Below are 25,173 nucleotides of genomic sequence, written 5' to 3' on the forward strand. Positions count from 1 at the left end.
AATACCAGTGTTTCATTTTAACATTTAAAATTATACTCGGCTATTTAATAAGCTGGAATTCATTTAAAGTTACATTTCGGTGGGAGATTCAACTTCCCACACTACTGTGTGGGCCCAAATGCAACTACCACTGCAAGAGGAAAATGCATCATCCAGCTGTATTCTGAATCCTAATTACCAAAGATATAGAGCATAATTAACTTCTTTAACATAACATTCTAAAATTACCAAGGAAGGACTAATAAAAAAAGAGTATCACGACAGATATTCTAGCAATTTAAAGCATCAACAAGTTTCCTGTGAAATTTGTGATTACCTCTAATGTGAAGGAGAGAACCACATCAGACTTTGAGAGCTGAACTTCATTTTCATCTCCTATGTCCAAGAATGCAGAATTCTGTGACCGTTTTAACTTCTGCAGTTTGAATTCTGGCCCACCTTTAGACACTGGCAGACTTTCCAAATTTGCCATCAGCAAATTCACTGAAGACCGCAACTCTTCTATGTACATGTTCTCCATTTCCCTTGTTACAAATTTTGGGAATTTTCTTTCCTTGGAAAATAAATGTTAAAAGTTAGGGTAAAAAGAAATTTCCCACATTATAGATCATATTAATTTACCGACTTGCTTTCTGTTAAGAGACAATAAATAAGAATATAAGTCATAATTTCAGTGTCTTCAAAATAGTGATGGAAAGGAGAAACCTGTCCCATAAATACAGTACAGGTAATTTTCAAAAGAAGAAATAAAATAAAAATGGATCCTTGCACATCTCCCTGAATCATTTAACCATAAATCCCAGCTGAAGAACCACACATTAGGTACTTCCACTTACAGGTGTTTTAAGCATAGTAATTAATAAAATGCCTTTAATGCTACCTCCAATATTTTATAAACTGACACTTATAAAAGGATCTGTCCACTAGCAGTTTTTTTACTTCATCTATTTCCCATGCTACCAATAATAAGTCAATCACATTCACGCTTCTAATGTAAAGCTAATAAACTACAACGATGACAAGAAATTCCTATCATTGTTTACCTTTATTTTTAATAATGGGTCATTCATTTTGAAAGTAACATTTACTCACAATGCACTGGTTTATTTTAAATAATAATCTCTCTCTTAAACATTAGAGATAACAATGATAAAGTTTTTCCTCTGTAGAAGTTAGACAATAGTATTTAAATATTGTGTTTATAACAATAATCACAAAAAAACATATGTACATGTGTAGTGCATATATGAACTCATACACAGCTAATTTTATGCACAGTTTCTCCAAATATTGAATACTGGAATCTTAGGAGAGTAATGAGAAACAAACACTAATCCCAACATACTGTCTGCAAAGACAGGCACCTTGCTCCTAAACTGGACAATTTTTATTGTTTTATGTTATAAGGCCCATCATAAAATTTTTTATATTAAAACCTTTACTTTTTTTCGTTTCAATAACAAAGACCAAGCAAGTCGACTGTGACCAAGAAGTCCTGCAGCAAGTCGTGTGGACCGGCTCACCACACCATGACAGAGCCAGTAAATGACATATTAAAAAAACCCTAAAAATAAAAACAAGTAATTCACAGTTAGAGACTAAAAACACAGGCCAAGGCTCAGGGTTGTCTAGCAAAAAACTCCAAACCCTTAGTAGCATTTTTTAAAACTGTACTATATCCTGTGAGGATCATTCAGATAATAATATGCCCACAGAGAAGACAAATAAAACAGACTGTTACTGTGTTCTTAAAAGATCTATCCTCTCGCTAAGATGCTTTTCCCATCCAAAATACAAAAATGAGGAAAATTGGACTTGCTGTTGAAGGAAATGGCGGGTCACACAGGATATGCCTTTCCAAAACCAGGTTTTGCTTTCTCTCTACCCCAGTTGTCAGACATTCTTCAGAGCAGAAAGAAATGCATCTGCCAGACTGTTTTCAAACAATCTTCTGCTTAATTTTGGAATAAGAAACAGGAAACACACTTTATGGATCATCCCACTCCATCTCGTCTGGAGATATGCTTTTGGTACAGGAAAGCAATCACTTACCCTTGCCATTTGTTCTGCCAGTTGCAGTCGTCCATCTAGTTCACGTCTTATCTGGGCTGCTTGCTCATCTCCATTATCCAGCTTGGAAAGAGAACAAAATAAATCAAACTGTGAGAAATGCACTGTATTTTAAATTTATAGCAAGCCATGTAGCTAAAAAACAAGAGAAATTAATTTTTATCTAAAAATCAGTGAAACGCTAAGCAAATACACAGCTTTGAGGCTCACCAAGATGAAAGAAACATAATGGCCACTGTATAGTCAGAGCAGTCAGGGTTTCTGAAGGGTAACCAGTGCTCTCTTGCATTTTTAATATTCAGGCTATACAGAAGAGGTATTATTTCTTTATAAAAATAGCAGCTAAAATAATTTCTCCACGAATCAGAAAACTGGAATGACAGATTGGCTTAGAAAATGTTTGCAAGGAAATTACCCCTTTGGTGCCATGAGTTCCTGTATAGACATATATAGATATATGGAATAAAACTGTGTGACTATGCCTCCTAAGAATGGTATTATTTCACTCACAAAGCTCCTTTCTCCCAGTATTGTCTAACTGCTCACACCAAGGCATATCCAATTTGTGAACTTCCAATACTTTCATACCTACAGAATAGTCAGGATGAAATATCTGACTTCTATCAGGGAGGCAAAGGGGAAGGACACATCTCTTCACCTCAACAGAACAGCTGAGTCTCACCAGTAATGAGACTGCCCAACCCATTTTTCACCTGTTTACTTTTTAAGGGCAGTGGAGAGGAGGTGAAGTGGGGCTCCAGCTCAATGCATGGACCTGCACAGCTGGTTAAGAGAAAAAAGAGTGACACATCTTGGCATCTCACCTGAATAATTGCCAAACAAGGACAAAGTTGTTATAGGGGCTCTCTCTGTCCCTGGGGCTAAACACAGACATGTGACATGCTGAAACAACCCTGGTGCATTTAGGATATAGCTAAGGTTTGAGGATACCTGAATTGCTCTTGATGAAAACTTAAAATGATTAGTGATGCAAATTGGCATAAACTGGTCCTTTAATTAAATCAGAACTCCAGTTAATGAACATACAGTTAGTTTGGCAAATTATTTATTACATTAAACTAAGGTTTTTCAGTGTTTTTCTCACTAAGACTGCTACTCTGAGTGTATCATGCCAAATTTGTAAAACCACTTCCTTTACAATGCTCCTCAGTTAAATTCAATGCTCCTTAAACCAAAGCATTCATGAAAATTAGGATTCCAATTAAAAAAAAAAAAGAAAAATAACAATTAAAAATGTACTATCTAGCGCTTACAGGTCCATGTGCTTAATGCAAATCTGACCATATTTAGAAATAGGATGAAAAGTGTTTTCCTAATACAGAAGTGATAAGGAAACATGGAATCTGTCACCTGTATAATCTGGTGTCTTACAAAATCCTTGCAGAAACTCAGCCAAATTTTCTACCAGAAAGAAAGATAACAAAAGCTGATGGCATCCCCAAAAGAGGCTCAAGTTTATACCAGAGAGCAGAAGATGGATCACGTCCCAGACTGGAAGGGTTCTCCCACTTAGCCTGTCAATAAATCTCCTCCTAACCTGACTGTGAGAATAAACAGCAAAACTGTTCCTCATGAAAGAAAATGTTTTAAGTTTTCAGAATACAGTTATGGCATTCCAAAAAAATTCCCAAGTTTGTATTCTTCCATTTTGCAGAAGAAGAGACTTATTGAACTTGTCACTGAGAATATTTCTATTTTCCTTTGTATTATAACCACATAATTTTGTAATTATTTTTGTTTTCTCACTATGAAAGCCTGTCCAATAAGAAAAATTATTTTGTTTTTCTTTTTTTGGCTAAGCGAAGGTCAAAATTATTTCAATAATATATGCCATGACAGGTAAGTGCTTGAAAGTATCCGCTTGAAAGTAATTTCAATGACTGAATTTTGATTTCTCCAAAAAGAAGACTGTAGGAGAATGGAACAAAACTAAAACCTTTTCCTGTGTCAAGACACAACTTAAACGACTGCTTCCATTATTGATTCATTTGAAGAAGTAATAGATTTTACTTAAAGATTGATATTTAGCTATTTTTCCATTTAAAAAAAATGATCATTCAAGTTAATGAATATGTAAGCTAATCTTGAAAATCTTAGCATTTTTTTCCTTACCTCTGCATTGCTTTTCATCATCTCTTTATACTTGAGTACTTAAAAATGTGATTTCCCTACTTACTTACTTTAAAACTTCAGTCTTCTTCCAAAATACTTATAAATTCTACTGAGTTCGCTGTTTGTATCTAATGATGTTTTGTAAAGTATGGAAAGAAGCTGAAGAGGTGAAAAGCAAAGAAGGTTGCTTTACTTGCAGAGAAGAGCCAAGGTAATAATGACTGGTAGGTCGTTCACATCTGTCCCAGTAAGAAGTAAAGCTGTTGATATTATTATTTTTGCAGTATGCAAAATGAAGTGATAATCAGAAAAACAGTAACCTTGATATCTCATTCCATGCAAGATCATTTTACCTGTTTTTATTCTGAATGCAAAAAACTACATTAAAAAAACACTTTACAGGCAATGCACTAGAGTGATTATGAATGTGTACTCAATCATAACTTATTTATCTACTGAATATGAAGTGAAAATGGCAGTAAGATTGAGAAAATTCTGCAAATGTAAGAATTTGGAATTTCTGAGTTGCGTCCACTTTTTTACACAGGGAAACACTTGATAGGACCCATCACATGAGTGGGAGAAGTGACAACCATTAACATCAAGTGTACCCTTTTCCTTAATTCTGTATTTGAGAATCAGATCCATACCCAAGACATCTGTGGATATCAAGCTATGACAACCATTGGAGTAATTTTCAAACTGTTAAATAAAAGCTAGAAAAGCATGACACTGCATAGAAATTAATATAAATGCAACTGTGCAGAACGCTACTCAGATTCTTCTCAGTATTGCAATTGATATTTGGTTAAAAGAAACCACTGATCTGAATAGATTTATAATAGAGGCTTTGTAAAAAAGGTTTGGTTTGTTGTTTTTTTTTTAAGAATAATTCACATTTACATGGGCATCACACATAATGCTTCCCACTCTTAAATATAAAGTCACGTTTTTTAAAAATTGCAGCATTAGAGATTATTGAAAAAGAGGGTATACAGAACTCTCATTTAACAAAAAACTTTTCAGCTTGCTGCAACAGTAATTGTACCATACCCTAGCTCTTCACTGATTTCATCGACACTAGAGATGCTTCCCATGTCACTTAAACCTCACATAACCAGTTTGTATTTTAGCAGCAGGGGACCTCAGACTACAGAACCCTCTACAGACACCAGAGACCAGTTTTCAGTAAATCAGGTACATTAGAAGTCCTGGCCAAACAAACCAATGTTTCCCCTAAATGCTACACACACAAATAGGGCATTGAAAACTTGTAAAACCAAGGCAAAGACATTGACTCCTCTTTTGAGGGCTAGTTAATTCAGTTGGAACATTCCCAACTAAGCAAAAGCATGAGTAAGATAGGTTTTCTTTCTCCAAAGATGACTGTGATTTTTAAAGCTTCATCAGAAAAATCAGTACTTATGAGTGACTACAGTTGGGTGCATAAAAAGTTACTTTGAAAAAAAAGAGAGATCATAATCTCTTTTTTTTTCTCCAATGGTATTACATTAAAACAACTTTCTAAAATAAACTCACCACCATGAGACATCAAGCTATTAATTCAAAAATATTTTTATTCCTTAATGCTTGAAGTTGCCTTTATTTTTTTCCCACTCTGGAAAGGACAATCATCTTTTTGGAGATAGAGTGGGAGCATCCTCAAAATGCAAGTTGCCCAACAATTCTTATTAAGAGGATTTCAGTTGCTTATGTAAATGTCCGCTTCTGAAAGACAGACTGAAGTTTTTGACTCCAAATTTCTACTTTAAGGATTTCAGCCAAAACACTCCCTTGCTTCTGAAGAGACCATGCTAGACAATAGACAATACACTGCTTTATCCACTATTAGAGAAGTGGTGACCATCTTGTGAAAGAGTTCAAGCAGCACCTTCCTTTGAAGTAAGGATCTGACATTTAGCAGGATCCAAGCTGTGAAAATCAGCTCAATTCTGATCACATTACAAACATTTGAAAAATCACTTTTGCAGTAGTCAAGCCCCAAACAGCCACTACCAGAGGCTAAATCAAACTGCATTCAGACACATCTTCAGGTTGTGCTGCCCTCTGTCTTGAATCTGCACAAAGTCAATGCTCCTCAATTTATCTGCTCATATAAGTAAGACTGTAAACTTATCAGAGTTAAAAATTACTATGCAGAAACATCATGCTATCTTACTTGACAAACTGTTGCTTAATTTATATGCCTGAACAGCACAGAACAGAAATACATCTGTTATAAATACATCTGAATAAATGAATGTTTCTATATTTTAACAGGTTGGAAAAAGCATACTTTGTGATTCCTACTCAAATATTTTTTTCTCTTTAAGAATTACTTACAAGGCTGTAATGTAGCAGTGTATTTTGGTCCAAAAGAAAAAATGTACACTAGAAAAAAATCTGGTTAATGTGCAACTTAAGATAAAAAAGGTACAAATGCTGCCAGGAGGTCCTGTGCTAAAGCCCCCAGCACACACTTACACTACTCTACACACAAAGTCAGATCCCCTATGCCCAAAAAATGAGATCAGCTTGTATACAGATGAATACAAAACTGCTGCAAGTTATTGTTCTTTGCCTTCAATGCTCAAACCAATAGTTCCTCCACATGACTATTTTATTATTGTTGTGTTAGCTTCCCTGCAGCTTTCTAATTCACAGTAACATCAACAGGAAACTACATATATGCCCATATGTCCATAGCATTATAAACTTCTCTACATGTAATGACTAAAATGATGCTACACATATCTAAATAATTGCTCTTCTTTCTGCAACATGAAATCCAAAGTATTTTTTCATTCTGTGTGACAGCAATGCTTGTTTTTCCTTTACAGCTACCTTTTGTCACAATAACCAAGTCTGAGCCTGCTGAGCTGAAAGGTTGTTTGCAGATGCCCCTGTGAGATAACCTGCAGGGTCCATCCCTGACTACTGCCAGACAGCCAAGGTAAAACTTTCAACATAAACCAAATGGAATAAAGGACTTGGATCTAAATTGTTGAGACATTACAGTAATGAAAAAATGGTTTTCTGGAAGCAACTAATGGCATCCAGGATCAAGGCTGGAAGAGGACAGGGAAGTCCTAGCACTCAACTTTGGGTGTCAATCAAGAAAGCAGCAGGCAGGTAATGGGTGTAGTAGATGCAAATACTGGCACTTTTCAAATCACTGTCCTTGCTACTCTTATCTCTGACTTTAAAAAAAGGATTTTTGCTCCAGACACACCTGGTGCCTCTCAGGCCTGCAGGATTTGTTCCCGTGCTTATCTTTACACAGGCAGAGTTGCTTAAAAGGAGCAGACTGGGAAAAGAATAAAAGTGTCTGCACTGCTAAGGAGTCACTGTGTACACTGAACACAAACAGCCTGCAGAGATTCCCAAAGTTTCCCAAGTTTGTGAACCAAGATTAGTAACTAAATATGGGAAAGTGGAAGAATCAACAAATTTCAATTCAGGCCGAAACAGAAGAGCCATACCCAGTTCATGACTGAAATCACTTTTGGACATGAATTCAACAGGACTTAACTTCTGAAGGATAAGACTATGATGGAAGTAAATTGCTTCCACATCATACAGGAGGTAAAAACCAGATTTAAAGGGCAGGATGTGTGGTGCTTTCTTAAGCTACTGCTGGACCTTTTGATAAACCTCCTGTCTCCTGTTTCACAGCAAGGAAGACACAGCTGTGAAAGTAAAGAAAATGTCATCACTCCTTTATTTCAGTGGTGGCTGTGCCATTTGGCTTTAGTTTTGCTTTCTCTTTCTTGTCCATAGATTACACAGAGGATTAATTAAGATTCATAAAAGAGATCAATAAAATGATATTTTAAAACTCTCATATTCTCTGCATGCTGTAAAATCCCAATCATGAATCATGCAAATGCCTATGCTGATAGATGACCCAGACTGTGCTAGTGAAATCCTTTGGATTTCTCACAGAACTCTGCACACCACAAATTTTAAAAACTCATTTCCTGTATCTTGCTCTTCCCAGCTCAGTCCTTTTCCCAGTCAACTTATACAAATCCCTCAAAAATCACTAGTTTTGGCAAATATATGGAGAATTTTGTTTAGAATATGTACAACAAAAAAACTAGTGAAACATAAGGGAAAGGATGTCAAGAGAGAGAAAATCTCAATAGTTAAAATACAGAGGAAGAAAAGGCATCTACTTTTGAAATTATTTCTCCTGTTGAATGCAGCAGACATTTTCAAAAAAATTTATGACAAAACTCAGCTACCACTGAAATAATTTTTGCTTTCAATATGTCTGCAGTAAGTAGACTTATAAAAGCTGCACAGGTCCAAAAGCCAGATTAGGTGTTCAAAAAACTTCTCCCAATGCACCATCAGGCCTCTTAGGCTTTTTGTATTGATTTTGCTCTAGCAGAGCACAAGATTACCTCTCAGACAACTGGCCAAGATGATCACTCAGTTTTCTGGCAACACAGTGCCCACAAAAAGCTCAAACATCTGCTAAAATTAGTTTTATTTAAAAGTCTTACTGACTGCTAATTTTTTTAACAGTTTTTTTGGGGGGATGGTAATCAGCAGTTTTATAATCATATAAATATTGAAATTAGCATATCACTCTCTGTAGTGTGGCAATATTGTTAAAAACAAGTAATAATGCAGGTAAAGAGCAAGGCAAATCAACAGTCAAATACTGTACACTAGCTTCAGCTGAATAAAAAAAAATAAAATCCAATCAAATCAATGTTTTCAAAAACTGTCTGAGCATCTTCAATGTGTACATATGTTCAATGTGTATAGGACCTCACGAAAAATTCTTTTTACAAACTTTGTACTACCTAAAAAGCTCTAAAAAATCATGTACCATGTCAGATAGTGAGATACTTTGTTCTCTGAAATATTTTCATAAAGTCCTGAACCTGTTTATTTGATTCCAATATCGATTTGTAAGATACCACTTATACTAATTGCTTGTACTCATTATTAAACTTACTAAATACTGATTTAAAAAACATGGTTATCATAAAAATATTAAAACCAACCCAGAATCCAGAGTCATTATTATATTATTAATCAAATTAATTTTAAAAATAATTCAAACTTGCAAAAAACAACACTTAAAACTATAAAATTTTAATTTTTTTTTTTAATCAACTAGTGGATGGACCCTTAGGAAATTCCCAAAATAATCAAAGCTGAGAATTTAATATGGCCTGTCCTTACATTCAAGTTTGGAAAATAAAGTATATGTAGTTTTGAGTTTTAAGCACTGGTTAAAATGTCTCTCATTATTCATTTTATTTAGGGACTTCCAATACCAAAATCCCAAGTAGAACCTACAATAAGACTTGAAAATGAACAGGACAGGAAGTACATACAATATTCAAGCTAATCACAATGTACACAATGGGAAGAACTAACATAAATCCATTCCACTCAGCACATGTAGAGAGGTCAAACTTTCACTGTACATTGCCAATTCTGTAAATGGTAAGGCATTTGAAGAAATAAATACACACCATGTATTAATGAGGAAATCTCTATCAAGAAAAAGTTTAATACAGTGATGTGCAGCTTTACAATGCAACTTCAGTCAATGACTGCTTCCCTATCAATCCTCTTTCCTACTTGACTGCTATTAACCTTTCAGAGAAACTGTAAGTAGTGGAAAACCTTTTATTAACAGTGAACTTGATTAACCTCGCCAGACAACCCTGGCCTTTATTGTATGTCCCAAATGTCATGTGACAAGCATCTTCTACTTAACATTACCATTACTGAAGAAGACTAAAAAATAAATTAACAGTTCAAAATTTAATTCTAGACCAAATTAAAATGTAGTCTTCAATATTTTATTGCATATTTTGATCTACAGAGTTGAAGTGATATTCTGTGAACAGGACACTCGGAAAAGTAATGCAATTGTCCTTGCACAGTTAAGAATGAGGTTTTTTGTTGGTCTATTTGGATTTGGACAGAACTCCAGCACAATTTTTGTTAATGAGAGTTGAAAAGAAACTAGAGCTCCCAAAATTTATAGGCATGGTCCTTTTCACAACAGAGTCATTTAATTGCTCTGCATTGATTGCCCAAAAAACCATATATTGTATAGGAATGTTGGTATTCTGATAATCTAAATTCCAAGAGCTGAGATCGGTTTCTCGTCTTGAAAAAATCATGGCAAGAGGGATGTAAACAAATGAAGATAATTCAATAATACACACGTATCACTATTTTGCCTAGATATTGGGATAACACCATTTGAAGAAAGTCTGCCAAGACCTCATATTTACAAAGAAAATTACTACCTCCGTACTGAGTCTGCTACTAGTTTTAACTCTGACTTGATGCAAAGATAAAAGCTGATGCTTTATTTGGTTCACAGAAGCTGTTCATTATGCAATGTGAGCATCCAGTGATAAAGATACTCTGACCTAGATACAGATATTTAAAATATTTATTTATTCACAGCGGTCTGTTTAGGCAACAAGGAGAGAAAAATGAGACAGCATGTACTCAGACATCTAATGGTCTTTAGCTAGTGTGTCTGTAAGTATTACAGACTCTTTACTTAGCCTTGGAATCATTATAATACTTGGACATTACTACCAGCAGATACTGAAAGGGGGAAAAAAGCCCAAATAAAAAAACAAATTTGAAAAAGAAAATGACAACATTAAACTCTCCCAGAATTTGGTCCATATAGACCAGAATTGTGGGTGTGAAAGGGACAGCAGAAGAGATTATTTGGGTAAAATGCTGAGGCCTGGCTGCTCTCCAAAGCAAACATCTCTAATGATAGTTGTGGAGCCTCAGGAAATGTGTGGCATGCTATAAGTTACACCCAGACAAAATCCTATTTATGTCAAATTATGGACCTGCTCTCCAGCAACTTGTCCATACCTTTGCGAACCTCTGCCCTCATCACTCCCCAAGACAAAAGGTTTGGGAAGTTCTCCAAAAGTTGTATACGGAAGCACTGCTTCCATTTTCAATCTCCTACAAATTTCCTTGAGTGTCCCAGTTTCTGGTGGTGTGGCATTTATTGAGTGAAGGTACACACTCACCTTACCCACTATCTTCATAACTTTGTAAACTTTGTAAACCATACCTTCCCCCGTGAAACTTCTCAGCTGCAGACTGAAGAGTTTTAGCCCTTTCAGTCTCCCTGCAAAATGCTGCTGTTCCACGATTTTCAGTGCCACCCTCTAGTCCTCACTGATCTCTCCTATATCCTTCAGAGAGGGAGAAAAAAGCTGCACACAATACTGAATGTAAAGGCATAAGAAGGTTATATACAGCAGGAAAATGATGCCACTGTTGTATAAAGAACTAATCATTTCACCACAGGGAAACCAAAGTGTCTTTCTGAGTTGTAATTGCCCATGCTCAGTTCAGCATCTTCTGGACATGCACTGGCTTATTTCTCCTCTGGGGCATCACCTTAGCTTAGCTACATTAGAGCTACATGAAATCACATCTTGTCACACTTCTGCCCATGCAGTTTTGTGAGATCCTCCTGGAGTTTCCTGCAGCTCAAGCAACATTAGAGTAGACAAAACATTTTCATCTCATCTGTAAAGTCAGAGATTTCTCTTACACTGCCTTTTCCAGGCCACAATATATTGAATAAACATGCAACAATTCTCCTCAACAGAGTGAACCAGATAGAAAAAACACTTAAAACTCCTTAGGAACCAATCAAAAGGAAAACATAAGAAACCTTTATCCAAAACCTCCTTTGAAAACATCAAGACTGTACCATAAGAAGACTGCTACTTAGACATTTACCACAGAGCCTGTCATTCAGAAAAAAGTGTCATGGGGTGATGAGGAGTCAGACCACTCGGTGTCTAGAGCAGCAGTGTTTTTATATAACAAACATAAATATTAAACTGCACAATTAGATGTGATTAGAATCACATTAGGATTCAAATTACTGAATCAGTAAGGGATTACAGAGGAGAAAAAATATGTCAGCACAGGTCAGAAGGGCCACTGAAAACAATTGAATTTTCTGCCTCCCTCTTTCTCTTGGCATTTGCAATGCAACAGAGCAGTTGATAAAACCCAGGTTTGCCCTTCTTACTGGTTGAAACTACAATGTTTGGCCACCACTGCTAGACAGGATGAAAACACAAAGAAAGCACATTATGCTGTGACAGAAGGAAGAATAATAATGACAAGCTCTTACTATTTACAGATTTAGTCACAGTAAATACTAAGAATACACCCTTCAGATAAATCCAAGACATCGATGCAAAGCATAATTTTTTTATTAATAGAAATGAAAATATAAGTGTCTAATGTGCCATACCGTATAAACATTTTAATCTAACTATGTTTTGGTTTTCACATCTGCTTATTGGAGTTCAGGAATACCTTTAAGACAGACTTTTCACACTCATCACAGTGCTGTCTTCCATACTGTAAAGGTCAAACTTTTCAGTTGTTGCGAACTGTGAAAATGCCTTCCACTCCAACTTTGCTACAAAAATTACAAATATCCATACACAAAATAGCTTAACTTTTACTTATTTTTTTTTCACTCAAGTCTTAGTCTTCTTATTTGTATGAGTGTTCTTCCTACACCTAAGCAGGGCAAAAAGGTTCAGAGCTATTTAGAGAGTCTACTGAACCATATAAATAAAGTACCTTTTAAGTCAGAACTGTAGGGTCCCTAGGTAATCAATGGAGAGATGCAAAAGCCCCCAGAATTATTTAAAGTGCTTAAGCAGTTATCTGTACGCCTACCATGGATATTGTGGAAGTCCCAGCTGCACTGGTAATCTCTGGTGAGTAAGAGGATCAAAGAAATGGGTGTTTTTATTCTCTCTCTCACCTTCCCCCAGACCCTGCTGAAATAGATACTGGCTGTCACCTTAAATACAACTGAGTTCCAGGTTCTGCCTAGGGAATACCCTCCTACACCCACCCTCCTCAGGAAGTGATGGGCCTTAAATGAGTTATGACTCATGTCCTGATCCTCCTTAGGAAAAGTCTTCCACCCTCCTCCTCTCCCACCACCTGCACAGAGATTACCATATGCAAGACAACTGAAAGATTAGCATGCAAACCTTGTTGGTATATGCATATTTATGTCCTAAAGTGGCTCACAGTGTTTTCTATTTTCCTGAAGTCATCCTTGCTTCATAAGGAAATCCCCTCTCCTTCTGCTTACCCTACTCACTCTCCAAAAATATCATGCAAAATGTTTTCTTGCCTTACTAATCACTGGTAAGAATTTCTTTGGGGTGTTGAAACCAAAGGGAATATACGCAATTAAGGCAATAAATGTTAATGAGAATTGCATTAAGTAAGGAAAAACACCTTGAATGTCATGTCAATATTTTTTCCAAATAATTAAATATTGTTGACTTTATTAGACAGACTTCAGGCTGACAACTTTTTGTAAATATGATGTGGAGAAGCTAGATGATAGCAGAAATGGAATCCAATTTCCCCACTTTCTGTTCCATTCTATAGCATAAGCTGGAGAATGTTTTGTTTTTCCACCTATTTCTCGGGGTCAGTGCTGGTGTGATGTATAGATACCTATCCACAAAAAAAATCCCAAACAGTTGAGTAAGGACTGAAGAATAGATTTAATCCAGAGGTCAATGTATAAGAAGGCAAACTTCAAATTTGTGTTGCCCATGAGAATTTGACTTTGCTATCTGTGAAAGTTCTTATCAGTGGAGTGAGGCCCAAAAGACAACAGTTTAGGGCTCATCAATCTAAAAATCTAGTTTAAAATCCTCTGTGTTAGGTTAGCAATCCTGTCCACAATCATGTCTTGGCTTTCTTGCCACGCTGGATGGCATCTGGGCCATCGTTGCTGTCATTCTTACAGTCACCTTTGACATCAGGGTCATGTCACCACTGCTCACACAGATTAAGGGGCAGTTGCTGGAAGGCTAAAAGGGCCTCAGGAATCTTTGTACCCTCACAGATGCAGGCTAGAAGCAAGTATAAAGGTTTGGCCAGCAGATGGGAACCTTTGTCCAGGACACGGTGAACTCAATCAGTAACACTTTGCTTCGTCTTTCTTCTGATCCCACCCCCATGACATGAAGAGTCCAACATGTCCTCTTTCCACTGCAGAACTCACTCATCCACTTCTGCAGCCAGGGTCCTGAACCAGTTTTCCAGAACAACTGCAGAGAGACAAGGAGAGTTTCTTCTGCTGCTAGAAGATATAAACTTCCAGCTTCTATTCTCCTGGAAACATGGAGATTGCTAACATCAAACATATGTAAAAACACCAGTTTTCACAGAAAGTCTGCTATCCATCTTTAAGGCAAAGCAGTTACTCCAGTAGGGTAAACATGGAATATCACTCAGAAAAGTTCCCAAAGGAGCCACAGGTGTTTCAGGCAAGATTCTACTGTCTCCAGCCCCCTGAGAAAAGACACATTACAGGGAGAAGATGTGCCAGATTGACTGGAACATGAGTTTACAAAGTTTACAGCGCTCCTAAGAATAAAATAAAGCTTCTCCAGAAATTGTGTTTGCCTTGGAGGCTCTCTCAGGCATAGTCCAGTACTATCTTCCCTCATTTACAGGAAGTTTAGTGTTCCCACATTAAAAAAACCCTTGGCACTGCATGACCTGTTAGGAAGACAGGTTATTCCGAGATGATACCAGGAGTGACTCTTCCCTTACATCATTTGCAAGGGATGTTTCTCCTGCCATAGCCCCAGAGTGCTTACCATACAACATCTCCTTCTAACATCAGCTAGAAGGTGACATTTCTACTAAATACATAGCCTCAATATTATTACAGAATTTTCCTGTTTGTAGCTAAAATGTCTGGAAGTCAATTTATTTATTCATTATCTCAAGAAACAGATTCCTATAAGGAAAAAGTACAGATGAATCCTATTTTTACTCTTCTCTTACTTTTTCTCAGTAGGTTGTAAACTTTTAGTCTGAGGGTTACCTTTTTTTTTCAGTATCTACTCATGTTACTGACCAAGGTTATTCTAGTTGGCCTGAGAATTTTTATATAATGAATACAGCACTAAAATGAGGATAATTCACCTACGTATAGAAGACCTAGAGAGAAAAACAGGCGTATCCTTGTAAACATTTCAGAAGTTGGAAATGATGAACATCTAATCACAAATCAGACAGTTTTGGCACAGACACCAGACTGAATCCGAACAACTATCCTTGAGGCTTGTAATACAAAGTATGGGAATAAATGAAAGGACAAGCAGCACCTCCCTGCATGATGGTGAGAATCAATCTGCTTCAAGGTGAGAAGGTATCTGGGATGGACAGCCTGAAAGCTCAGAGATTGAGAGATTAGATCCTAGAGATCAGGACAGCCTCAGCAGAGGAGACAGCTGAAAAGGTGTCCTGAGAGCTCTCTCATTTTTAGGACAGGCACAGCAATACCCTCCTAGAGGACAAAAAAATAAACATAAATTATCGCTCATTCCAAGAGAGCTGTAGATTTCTCAGCCATTTTACATAAAAAATTACTCCGGCACAGGGCAGTCCATCCTGCATTATGGAGGTGCTATTACATTTATATTTAAAATATCACAGAATCACAGAATAGGAGGGGTTGGAGGGGACCTCTGGAAAACATCTAGTCCAGCCGCCCTGCCAAGGCAGGGTCAAACCTAATGTGTCCAGATGGGACCTCCCTGAACAGCCTCTTCTAGTTCTTCCTGATAATGAGTTTACAGCCAAAATATGTATCTGTCATAGAGAAATATATATACAATATAGAGAGGAAGAGAGAGATAGAAGGAGACAGCTCGTCTCCACATTCCTGCATCTTTACCTCTGGAGCTACTGGGGTGCAGGAACCCCTAAGGATCTTGTCCTGGAAGCTATTTATAAAGAAACTTCCTCTGAAAAAGGAAGAGCTAAGAAGGTTCTCTCTCAAAATCTCAAAAAATGGAGGAAAAAAGCAGCTGAGCTTCAGAACAAAAAATTCACTACCAGTGAGCCAGAGAGATATAGAAACAGGGTCATTCTTCTCCTGTGGCTTTTCCACAGGAGTAGTCTCACAGTGGCTGCTGAAGACACCTCAGGATGAAAAATGCTGCAGAGAAACAAGCGATTGTCTAAGCAAAACTTCTTTACTTCAAATTGATAAAGACAAAATATAAAACACTACCATGCCCTAAGAACAGTAACAAACTCATGCTAAGGGTCATTAACTTACTCAGCTTGCTCACAGGATTCATTCAAATGCACATATAAGCTAGCAGTCAGACACATTAATAAACTTAATCATCAGTCCAGAAATGTGGCTGTAAAAATGATTTGTTTTGTATTCACCTACCCAAAGACATAGAATCTCTCCTTAAAAAAGATTAAAAAATAAATTAATAATAGAACAGCCTTTGGCAGAAAAGATTTATTTTTATTCCTTATTTCTAAAGTAGACAAATTTTATTCTCATCTGGTAATATAAAACATGATGAGTCAAATGCACAGGTGATTTTAATATAAGTGCAAGTTAAATGCTGGATATATTTGGCTTTGAGTGTTCAGGCAAGCTTAACTCCCTTGGATCTACAACTCAAGCGACTGTCAAAACACCATTAATTACTTCATTAAAGCTCCAAAAGAGTATTTAGGGGAAGAAACACAGGCAAGGTAAAATTAAAAGCTTAGAGAATCTCCTTTTATAATGCTCAGAACAACTTCCTTATTCCTTTGTGCTAACACAGCCATTCTACTGCTGTTCCTTCACTCACTGAATGCCAAAGGCAGTCTCAGAAAACAAAGCAGCTTGAAAGAAAGATCTGCAGCCAAAATCCCAGTGTCCATGATTTCCATCCTCAGAGGAGGCATAAGACAGAGCAGGGTACATGGGTGACTGATTCTCAGCTTCTCTCTGCTGATTCCCTGTCAGGCCTCTCATGACAACAGAGGTGATGCACAGAACAGACCTAAGAGGATGCCAACTCAGAAAACAAGTAAATCCACCAGTCTATGAGTGTTGATACTGTCTCAGTCTACTAGAGACCCTAAATGTCCAATTACCTCATGCAAATGCAAAACAGAAGCCACATATGCATAAAGAGCTCTAAGATAGAAAAATCAACATGTAAATTTCATCTTAAATTTAAAAGTGCAAAACTATCCTTCAGAGTTTTTTCCTATTGCTTATACTAGAAAAATAAAGCTTTGAATAGTTTCATTGTTTTCAGGAGATCCACTTGTTTTTCTTTTAAATGTGTATGTCAAAGCCAATTTTCCCTGTGCCGTAGCTGCATAAGGATACTGCAATACCTCAAGTACTGAAAAATGTATTAATGCTGCCAACATACCATTTCTCCCTGGTATTTTCTCAGTACTGCTTTAGCTACAAACAAAAATAATTCAAAGTATTTAATGATGTAGCTTGCATGGCTTCTAAACATTGTTCAGAGTCAGATACTTAAGCATGGTAAAAAGGTAACTTGCTTTTCTGAGGATGCTTTAATATTCTTTCCATCACTCTTCTATCATTAGAGTAAATGAAAACAAATCAACAACCTTTGGGCCAGAGACTTTTTTCCCAAAGTGAACTGTGCCATTATAGAAAAAAAACATTTGTTTACAGGAGGTAAAACACTCTCTCTCCAGACTATTTAATACCATCACTGCATGCTAACAGAACTGAAGCACCTGGGGTTACAAGACTTCCCTTTTCTTCAGAACTCATGCTATTAAGTTGAAAATCCAAACTGTCCTGACAAACACTATTCATTTTAGCTCTGAATTTCTCACAAGAGGATTACAGAAGTAATCTTGGGAGGAAGAGTTGAGGTTGCACCACTATTTCCCAAAGTATTGAAATTTTTTGTCTTGAGCGAGACCTTTCCAAATCTTTTGAATGGAGGTAAAATACCAATGAAGAACATCATTAAGAAAATATAATTACTGAAATAATTTCATATTAAAATCCTATGTGCATGTAATCAAGAATGACATCTCATCCAAAATCCTGTAGGAAATTACAATTTATTTCTTCATTGAAATATTTGGCTTGAATTATTCTGCTCAAGAACAGACAGTGGCAGATCTTTCTTTCCCATGAAGAGGGTAAAATCAATCAGAAAGCAAACTTTTATTTTTTGGGAGGACACCATGAAGGAAGATATATCCTAAGATATATTTACAGGTACTAGAAAGTAAAAGCATGTGTGAATAAGCCTGAAATGTGGTTATTTAAATTTTCTGCTATAAAAGGCATGAAACCCTTTTCAGGTTGACAGACACATAGGACAATTTTAAAGGACTGACTTGTTCTGTAAGGAAGGACATCACTATTATCCCATGACAATGTGCAGAAACTTTCTAGACTCACATTTAGCATATAAAAATCCAGTCAACACTTGAATACTAACTATAACTCTACACCAGCCTCCCACAGTCCCCCAAAACCACTGTTTTTCTTCTCCCCAGACATCTCTCACACCACTGCAGTCCTTTCTACCCAGTGAGAGGCCTGACAGCTTCTACCCTCACTCCTGCCCTGTCTGCATCCACTCTGCAGTGTCTGCAAAAATGTCTTTATTATCTAGAGAGCAAAAAACTCTGCCCCATGCTGGGGCTGTGCATTGGCTACCCAGCAGTAAACTCTTAGCAGGTAAGGCCAGAAAGTAGCAGATCTCCTGTATAAAGCAGGTGATGAGAACAAGACTGTGGTGTGGGATTTTTTTTTCAGAGGGCAATAGGAATATCTTGGGCAAGGTGAAAGGACATTTTGAGCTCTATGGGATGTTTAAGACATCAGTGGATGTCTTAGCTAACACTTGATGTTACCTTGAAAATACAGCAATGGACCTCGCTAATATTTTTCACAGGTTACTTTGTTGTGCAAGGTATAATTGGGCATGAAGTAAGGAATGACAGTCATTGGTGACCATCAAAATACAGTGGTTTAACAGAAGCCCTGGTCTGCTGTATCATCTCCCAGATGTCAGTGTCTTCTCTTGTGACTAAAAAACCTGCAGATATATATGTTTATGTGTTCTAGAATATACAGCCCAAACCAATTTGTTTTCCCTGTGCCAGGTCTCAACTTAAAGAATTAATGAATCTGTTTAAATTTTGGTCTAAAACCTAAACTGAATCCTAGTACTTGTTTAATTACTCCAAGAATAAGAAAACCAACACTACACTGAAAATTTCTGTACAAAGATATCATTCTTCTTTGTGCTTCATAAACTCATACTTGTCCTCATAACTTATATAGGGTATGAAAGTTTCTACAGAAAATATCCAGAAGTATGAGAAATTCTGTGATCTGTGAAATAATTCTACTATTTCTCATCATTTTACCAAGGAAAGGATCAGAACTAAACACACACAAAAGTCACAAAGGCCTTGTTGCAAATTAAACTGCCCTCAATCTGACTTATTTCCAAAACTACATAACTAACTGGACTTCAGAAAAGTGCAGGGCTAAAGACTGCAATTGTACTGAGCACCATAAGCAGATTTCAGTCAGAATAAATTCCTGATAGAAACTACTCTTAAAATTAAAAATAAAGAATATTTATTATGGAAGATACAATATAATCCATCGTTCTCAATATTAGACACTTTTACAAAAAGTAGTATCTTGCAAAAGCTAAAGATAATAAAGAATCAGACATAATACAAGGATTTAAAGCAGATAATTATATCTTGTAGCAAAGCACCATCTAAAGCTATTTCCAAAAGAACTAGTTTGTGGTTGATTACCAAAACTGTCAAGATTAAACACTTAGCAAATAATTCTTCTTAAAAACTGTTACATTATACTGAAAGTTATTTATTGCTTGTTAGAAAATAGAATGCGATTTGCATTCTTTTATTATGAAAAGTATTGTTCTCTCCTCTGGGCACCCAAGAAGAGAATTTAGATCACCCAAAAAAGGCAACCCTATAAAGGCATTTTCAAAATAAAATAAACTCCTGTGTGGAATTACAATTTACCTGACAAAGAAATTCTGGTTCTGATGAAGTGGTGTAATAATAGTGTATGATCACAAATCAGTTTGAGTTGACTTTCGGTTTGACTTACTGCAAAATTATCTTCTACATCAGTGAATAAGTAAAATTTTAAAAAAAGGAAAAAAGTATCATGTCTGATCTCTGTAAATCAAAGAAATTGAAACAGTTTGGCCAAGCATCTCAAATGCAAGTCAAGGAGCTCAATAAGTCCCAGCTAACTAGAAATAATTTCTTTCTCATATAACACAGCTTGAGGCAACACAATGTAAATAAAAATCAGGTGAAAGTCTTATCATTTACAAAATTGAACCTTTTAATCACAAAGAGATGTGGGTGGTTAACAGCAATTGCTGGTCATTCACTAAATTGTGAGGTCAAAAACAAGATCACGGACATCTTCAACATCCTCATGTGAACATCTTGTTAATGTTCACTCCCTAAACACAAGCTCAGACATTTAGTGTATGCTAGAAGAGTGTGAAAAAAAAGTTCTTATTTGAAGAAAATGCATAAAATTCTCATAGCTAGGTGAACTCTGACAGTGTCAGAGAGTTGATCTATCAGTACTCACTTTATTTCTTATTAGGTTTTTCTGCTGGTTAAATGAACACTGGTTCTCACTGCTATCACACGAGGGATGGAGAACCACAGCCAGTGTGGATGGGCAAGAACCCACACCCAGCAGAACAGTCTGCTGGGCTGAGATACAAAGATACCAATGGGCTAGGAGTTGAAGGGAATTTATTTATAAATTATTTAGGAATTTATTAATCCATTTAGAACAGGCTGGGGAGCCGAAGCCATAGAAATCCAATAAAAAGTTCTAAATGCTGAGGAAGTCACAAGGAGGAGGCTGGCAGAGAATACCTCCTATGGTTATACAGAGCACCCCTGTCTGCTTAGCAGCCCTGTAGGAGCAGGATAATTTACTCTTATCATCAACACTGTAAGACGTTTTTCTGTTTCCTATTTCCAAATGGCTGGAAGGCATAAAAAATGGGGGAAAGAAAAAAGTTTTCTGCACAAATTATAACTGTACAGATTTGCTTTTAAGAGCAGCTGTTTCTCAGAGCTGGAAAATATACAGAATTTCATATATCTGATTCTCTGCTAGAAGCACAGGCTAGAAGCCAAACTAATCAAACCTCTATCAAAAATACAATTTTAACATCTATTTGGGTTTGGACTTATCTCACTGCTCCCAGACACTATTGATTATCATTATCTGCATGTCTCTAGTATTCTAAACAGCAGCAGCAAAGGGAAATGAAAGTGAGCATTTCCATACAAAGACAGATAGAGGCTTCTAGGGCAGAATGAAAACTGCTGGTGCTGACTGAAAACAGAGCCTAACTTCATCTCAACTTCTATAAATACACTGTCAATAGAAAGGAATAAGATACAGCCTAAACTAAAATATTATTAAAACTATAATGAGAAATAAGGGATTTCACCAAAGAAGAAAAGGTATTACATTATCAGAGACTGGTTGCTGTCTACGCTGCACTTCTTGGCAAGGTTAGGAATGATTGTTGTCTTTTTCTTTGCAACAGATTTCTCCTTATAACTTTGGTCTATTATGTGCTTGACTGGACCACAGGAACAGGATATGAAAAATGTTGTCGGTAGCAACTCTGTTGGAGTACATAATGGAAGTTTTTGCTTTAGTAAAGTAACCTCATCCTTGCCTCAGAAAACTAAAATCTGCAGAAAGCTAGAACCCCAAACAAGGGCATAGTCTTGAAGCCTTTCTCTCTCCATTCTTTTCCAGCTTTAGGTACATAGCTGCTCATATATCTGCTCCTGAAGAAGTAGATTTTCATTACTTCCCATCCTCCAATACTTACACGAATCCAGGGTAAACACTGTGTACCTCAGAGACCTGCACGGGAGATTTTACAGACTTCAGACCTTAAAAGCAGGAAGAGCAAGAAAAGTGCCTTCTCTTAATCCCATTGAGTCATCTTTGCACGCGTCAGAGGGGTCAATCTTTCCCCCTTCTTACCCACAACAAGGTTATTTTCTCTTTAATTTGCAAGTAAAAAATTAAAAAAAAGACAACCATTCCATGTGCACAATTCTACCATGTTAGAAGACAGAAATTAGCCACTGGGATGTTTCAGTCTCTCTATGGGTTATGGACCAAGAATTATACAGAAAATTATTAATATCTGACAAACAGTTTTGGTCCATCACATTTTATACAGATATGAACCAAAACAAAGAGGCCTTCAAGTATACAGATACAGTAACCTAGTGGATGTATCATCAAAATCACTACTAGACTAAGGGAACAACTTTCTTATTGAATTGTTCGATGTTCTGCAGGTCACACTTTTTTCTGTTCCTCTAGCCTAATGCAGACTAACAGCAGATTTTGACCACCCACAGCAATGTAAGAAGCAAGACTTAGCAATCCCCAGACAGCAGAGGAGAGAGGAATCCATTCTGAGTTTTTGCTGTAAGTAACAAGTTATCTACTTGGCAAAAAATAGTGGTTTTGTCATGTTTTCAGATGATGGAAAAGGTTGCCCATAAGGTTTGCACAATCTGTCTCCACTCTTAGAAGTTTTAAGACCTGCCTGGGTGAAGCCCTCAGTAACCTAGTCTGTCCTCACAGCTGACCCTGCTCTGAGCAGGAAGCTGGACTGAATGACCTCTGCAGGACTTATCCAAACTGCCTCCCATGCCTCTATGTTCTATTGTATATAAAACCCTCCCAAAATAAAGCAGAATTATTCCCCTAGATTTCAATGCTTCTACATCTTATTACCAACCCACATATCCCACAGATTTAGTGATTTACCTGAAAATTTAGAGGCAAAAGGAAAAAAGACGAGACCAATAGGAAAAAAAAGAAGGAATACTTCCTATTTCTTTTAATTCAAAACACAGCTCATAATTTGATGCAGCAGAATTGTCACATACTGCAGATGTTTCAATCATATAATAGATAGATGATTTCATGCCACACTAACACATAGAATTTGTTCCTATATTAAGATGGTCTGTAACTACAAACTAGCCTTCAGCATAATATATGAAAAACACTTTCGCTGTAATCTGGTTGACTATTTCATAGACAGTGTAAGAAGCTGTCTGATCTCAGTTTACATGCTTCATCTATGCTGTTTGGTTGTGAGAGTAGCAAAAATACCTTTTTTTTCTTCAGGTTTTTCCTCCTTAAGTAAATGTTAATTTACACTTCTATCACTGTGAACACTGGTTAATAAAATATTTTACATACCAAATATATTACTGATTAGCAAGAGATTATACACATAAATCTAAATACAACTGTTAAATGGACTGTCTTGGTCTCAGTAATTTACAGGAAAAATCATTTATCCAACAAAACAACAATGCAGAAATGTGAAAAGTAGCTTTGTAGAGGATGCATGAGTGGAAGCACATTTAGTTCTAACACGCAAACCTAGACATTGGATGTCCAACAGGAGCCTGGATCACCTGTCATCTATTTATGGCAGCAAATTTCTTTTAAAGATTAACCTACACAGGCTTAGAAATGTATGTGCATGCATATGTAATTTACCAGAGGGTATGCAGATGTACAGACCATGGCACATTCCTCAGAATCACTCAAATCATGTGAGCTGTGACACTGTAAAAGGAGACCCCTGTAGCATAAGTACCACATTCTCGGCACAGCCTTTATCCCAGTGCTCAGCAGCAATCAGATCATGCAAAGATTCCTTGCTGAGCAGTCTCATCTCCTTGGACTGCAGAAATGTACCTAAAATTGAACAATTCTACACACAGAGAGCAAGCACTGGACCATTTGGCAGAGGGGAGATATTCTGGACGCAACAAAACCAAATGACACCAATACTTACCTGGCAGGCATTATAAATCAACTGGTGTTCCAATTTTTTGATCCCTAGAATCTGCTGAAACATTTCATAAAGCTGTTCCTTGCTCAGAATCAGCTCTGATACAGCACTTAAGGCCATTCTATTCGGCTGTTTGCAAAAGTCCTCTTCTCCCCTGTATATGGCATCGTATTTGGCTAGCCAAGAGCTTAACACTGTCTCTTTGCTTAATCCATCGATTTCCGGCAAACTTCGGACTCTCTTCTCTATGTTTTTCTTAAAAACATCTCTAAAGTCACTTGCAGAACATCCTCCACTGTGGACCATTCTTGCAACTCGGTCACTCTTGAGAAATACCTTTTAAAGTAAAAGAAGAGAAGAAGAAAAAAAGAAACAAAACCAGTTAGGCATGGACACAAATACAAAACAATCCCTGTGTAAGGGAATACAAGATAGTATTTTGCTCCTACACAAGATGGCTTTATATGAGAGAGTTATACAGTTTGTTCTGTTTGTTATTTTTTTACAAGTATTTATGCATAAATTTAGAATAGTTAGACTAGACGAACTTTGAATTAATAGCAGCTAATTTAAAATTTGCCCATAATGAGACAGAAATCCAGGAGGAAAAAAGGAAAAAAGACCCCCACCAACAAAAAAAAAAAACAAAAAACAAACAACACCCCAAAAACTAAAAAAACACCACAATCAATATTAACAATTGAGAAGATAGACTCAAAGACATAGAGTTCTTTCTTCTACTGTAGATACAATACTGGAGATACAGTACGGGATTCTCCATGTAAAATCACCAATGATCAACATAAAAACGCCCTTCCCAACTACTCATACTCTAAGATATGACAAGTCAAATTAAAACAACAAACCAATTAAATCAGCTCCACATTCTGTAAAAACTTTTCAGCGTTCAAGAACAGTTGTTTTCATCTCTTTTAGAAGGGCCTTGGCAAGGTCAACCTTTCCAGATACTGTATGTAGCCTGCACATAGCTCACTTATAGTACCAAGTCTCATGATACTGTTTCTCTACAAGATACAACCAACAAAAAGCTGACAATGCAGCACAATCACCTGTGTAAACAATGGATGTGCGCCTTGGACAGGGATTAAACTACATCATGCCATTGAAAGGATAACTCAGGGAAAACCACTGGATTCTGCAGAAGAGGGAGATGAATCAAGACTCT

General features: G+C 36.7%; 1 protein-coding gene across 12 annotated transcripts in view; it reads right to left on the reverse strand.

Moving 5' to 3' along the window:
- The window catches only part of CADPS2 (calcium dependent secretion activator 2), a 224,060-nt gene that overhangs the window by 163,743 nt on the left and 35,144 nt on the right, over positions 1 to 25,173 (reverse strand). For all 12 annotated transcript variants that reach the window (XM_031056930.1, XM_031056928.1, XM_031056929.1 and 9 more), the window contains exons 2-4: positions 23,991 to 24,323; positions 2,053 to 2,133; positions 317 to 553 (exon numbers count right to left, since the gene is read on the reverse strand). In XM_031056930.1, coding sequence (XP_030912790.1) covers positions 317 to 553; positions 2,053 to 2,133; positions 23,991 to 24,293 — 621 coding nt within the window. In that variant the 5' untranslated portion in view covers positions 24,294 to 24,323. The remainder of the gene's footprint in view (positions 1 to 316; positions 554 to 2,052; positions 2,134 to 23,990; positions 24,324 to 25,173) is intronic.

This window comes from Geospiza fortis, unplaced genomic scaffold, assembly GCF_000277835.1.
Source record: "Geospiza fortis unplaced genomic scaffold, GeoFor_1.0 scaffold195, whole genome shotgun sequence".
NCBI classification, from domain to species: domain Eukaryota; kingdom Metazoa; phylum Chordata; class Aves; order Passeriformes; family Thraupidae; genus Geospiza; species Geospiza fortis.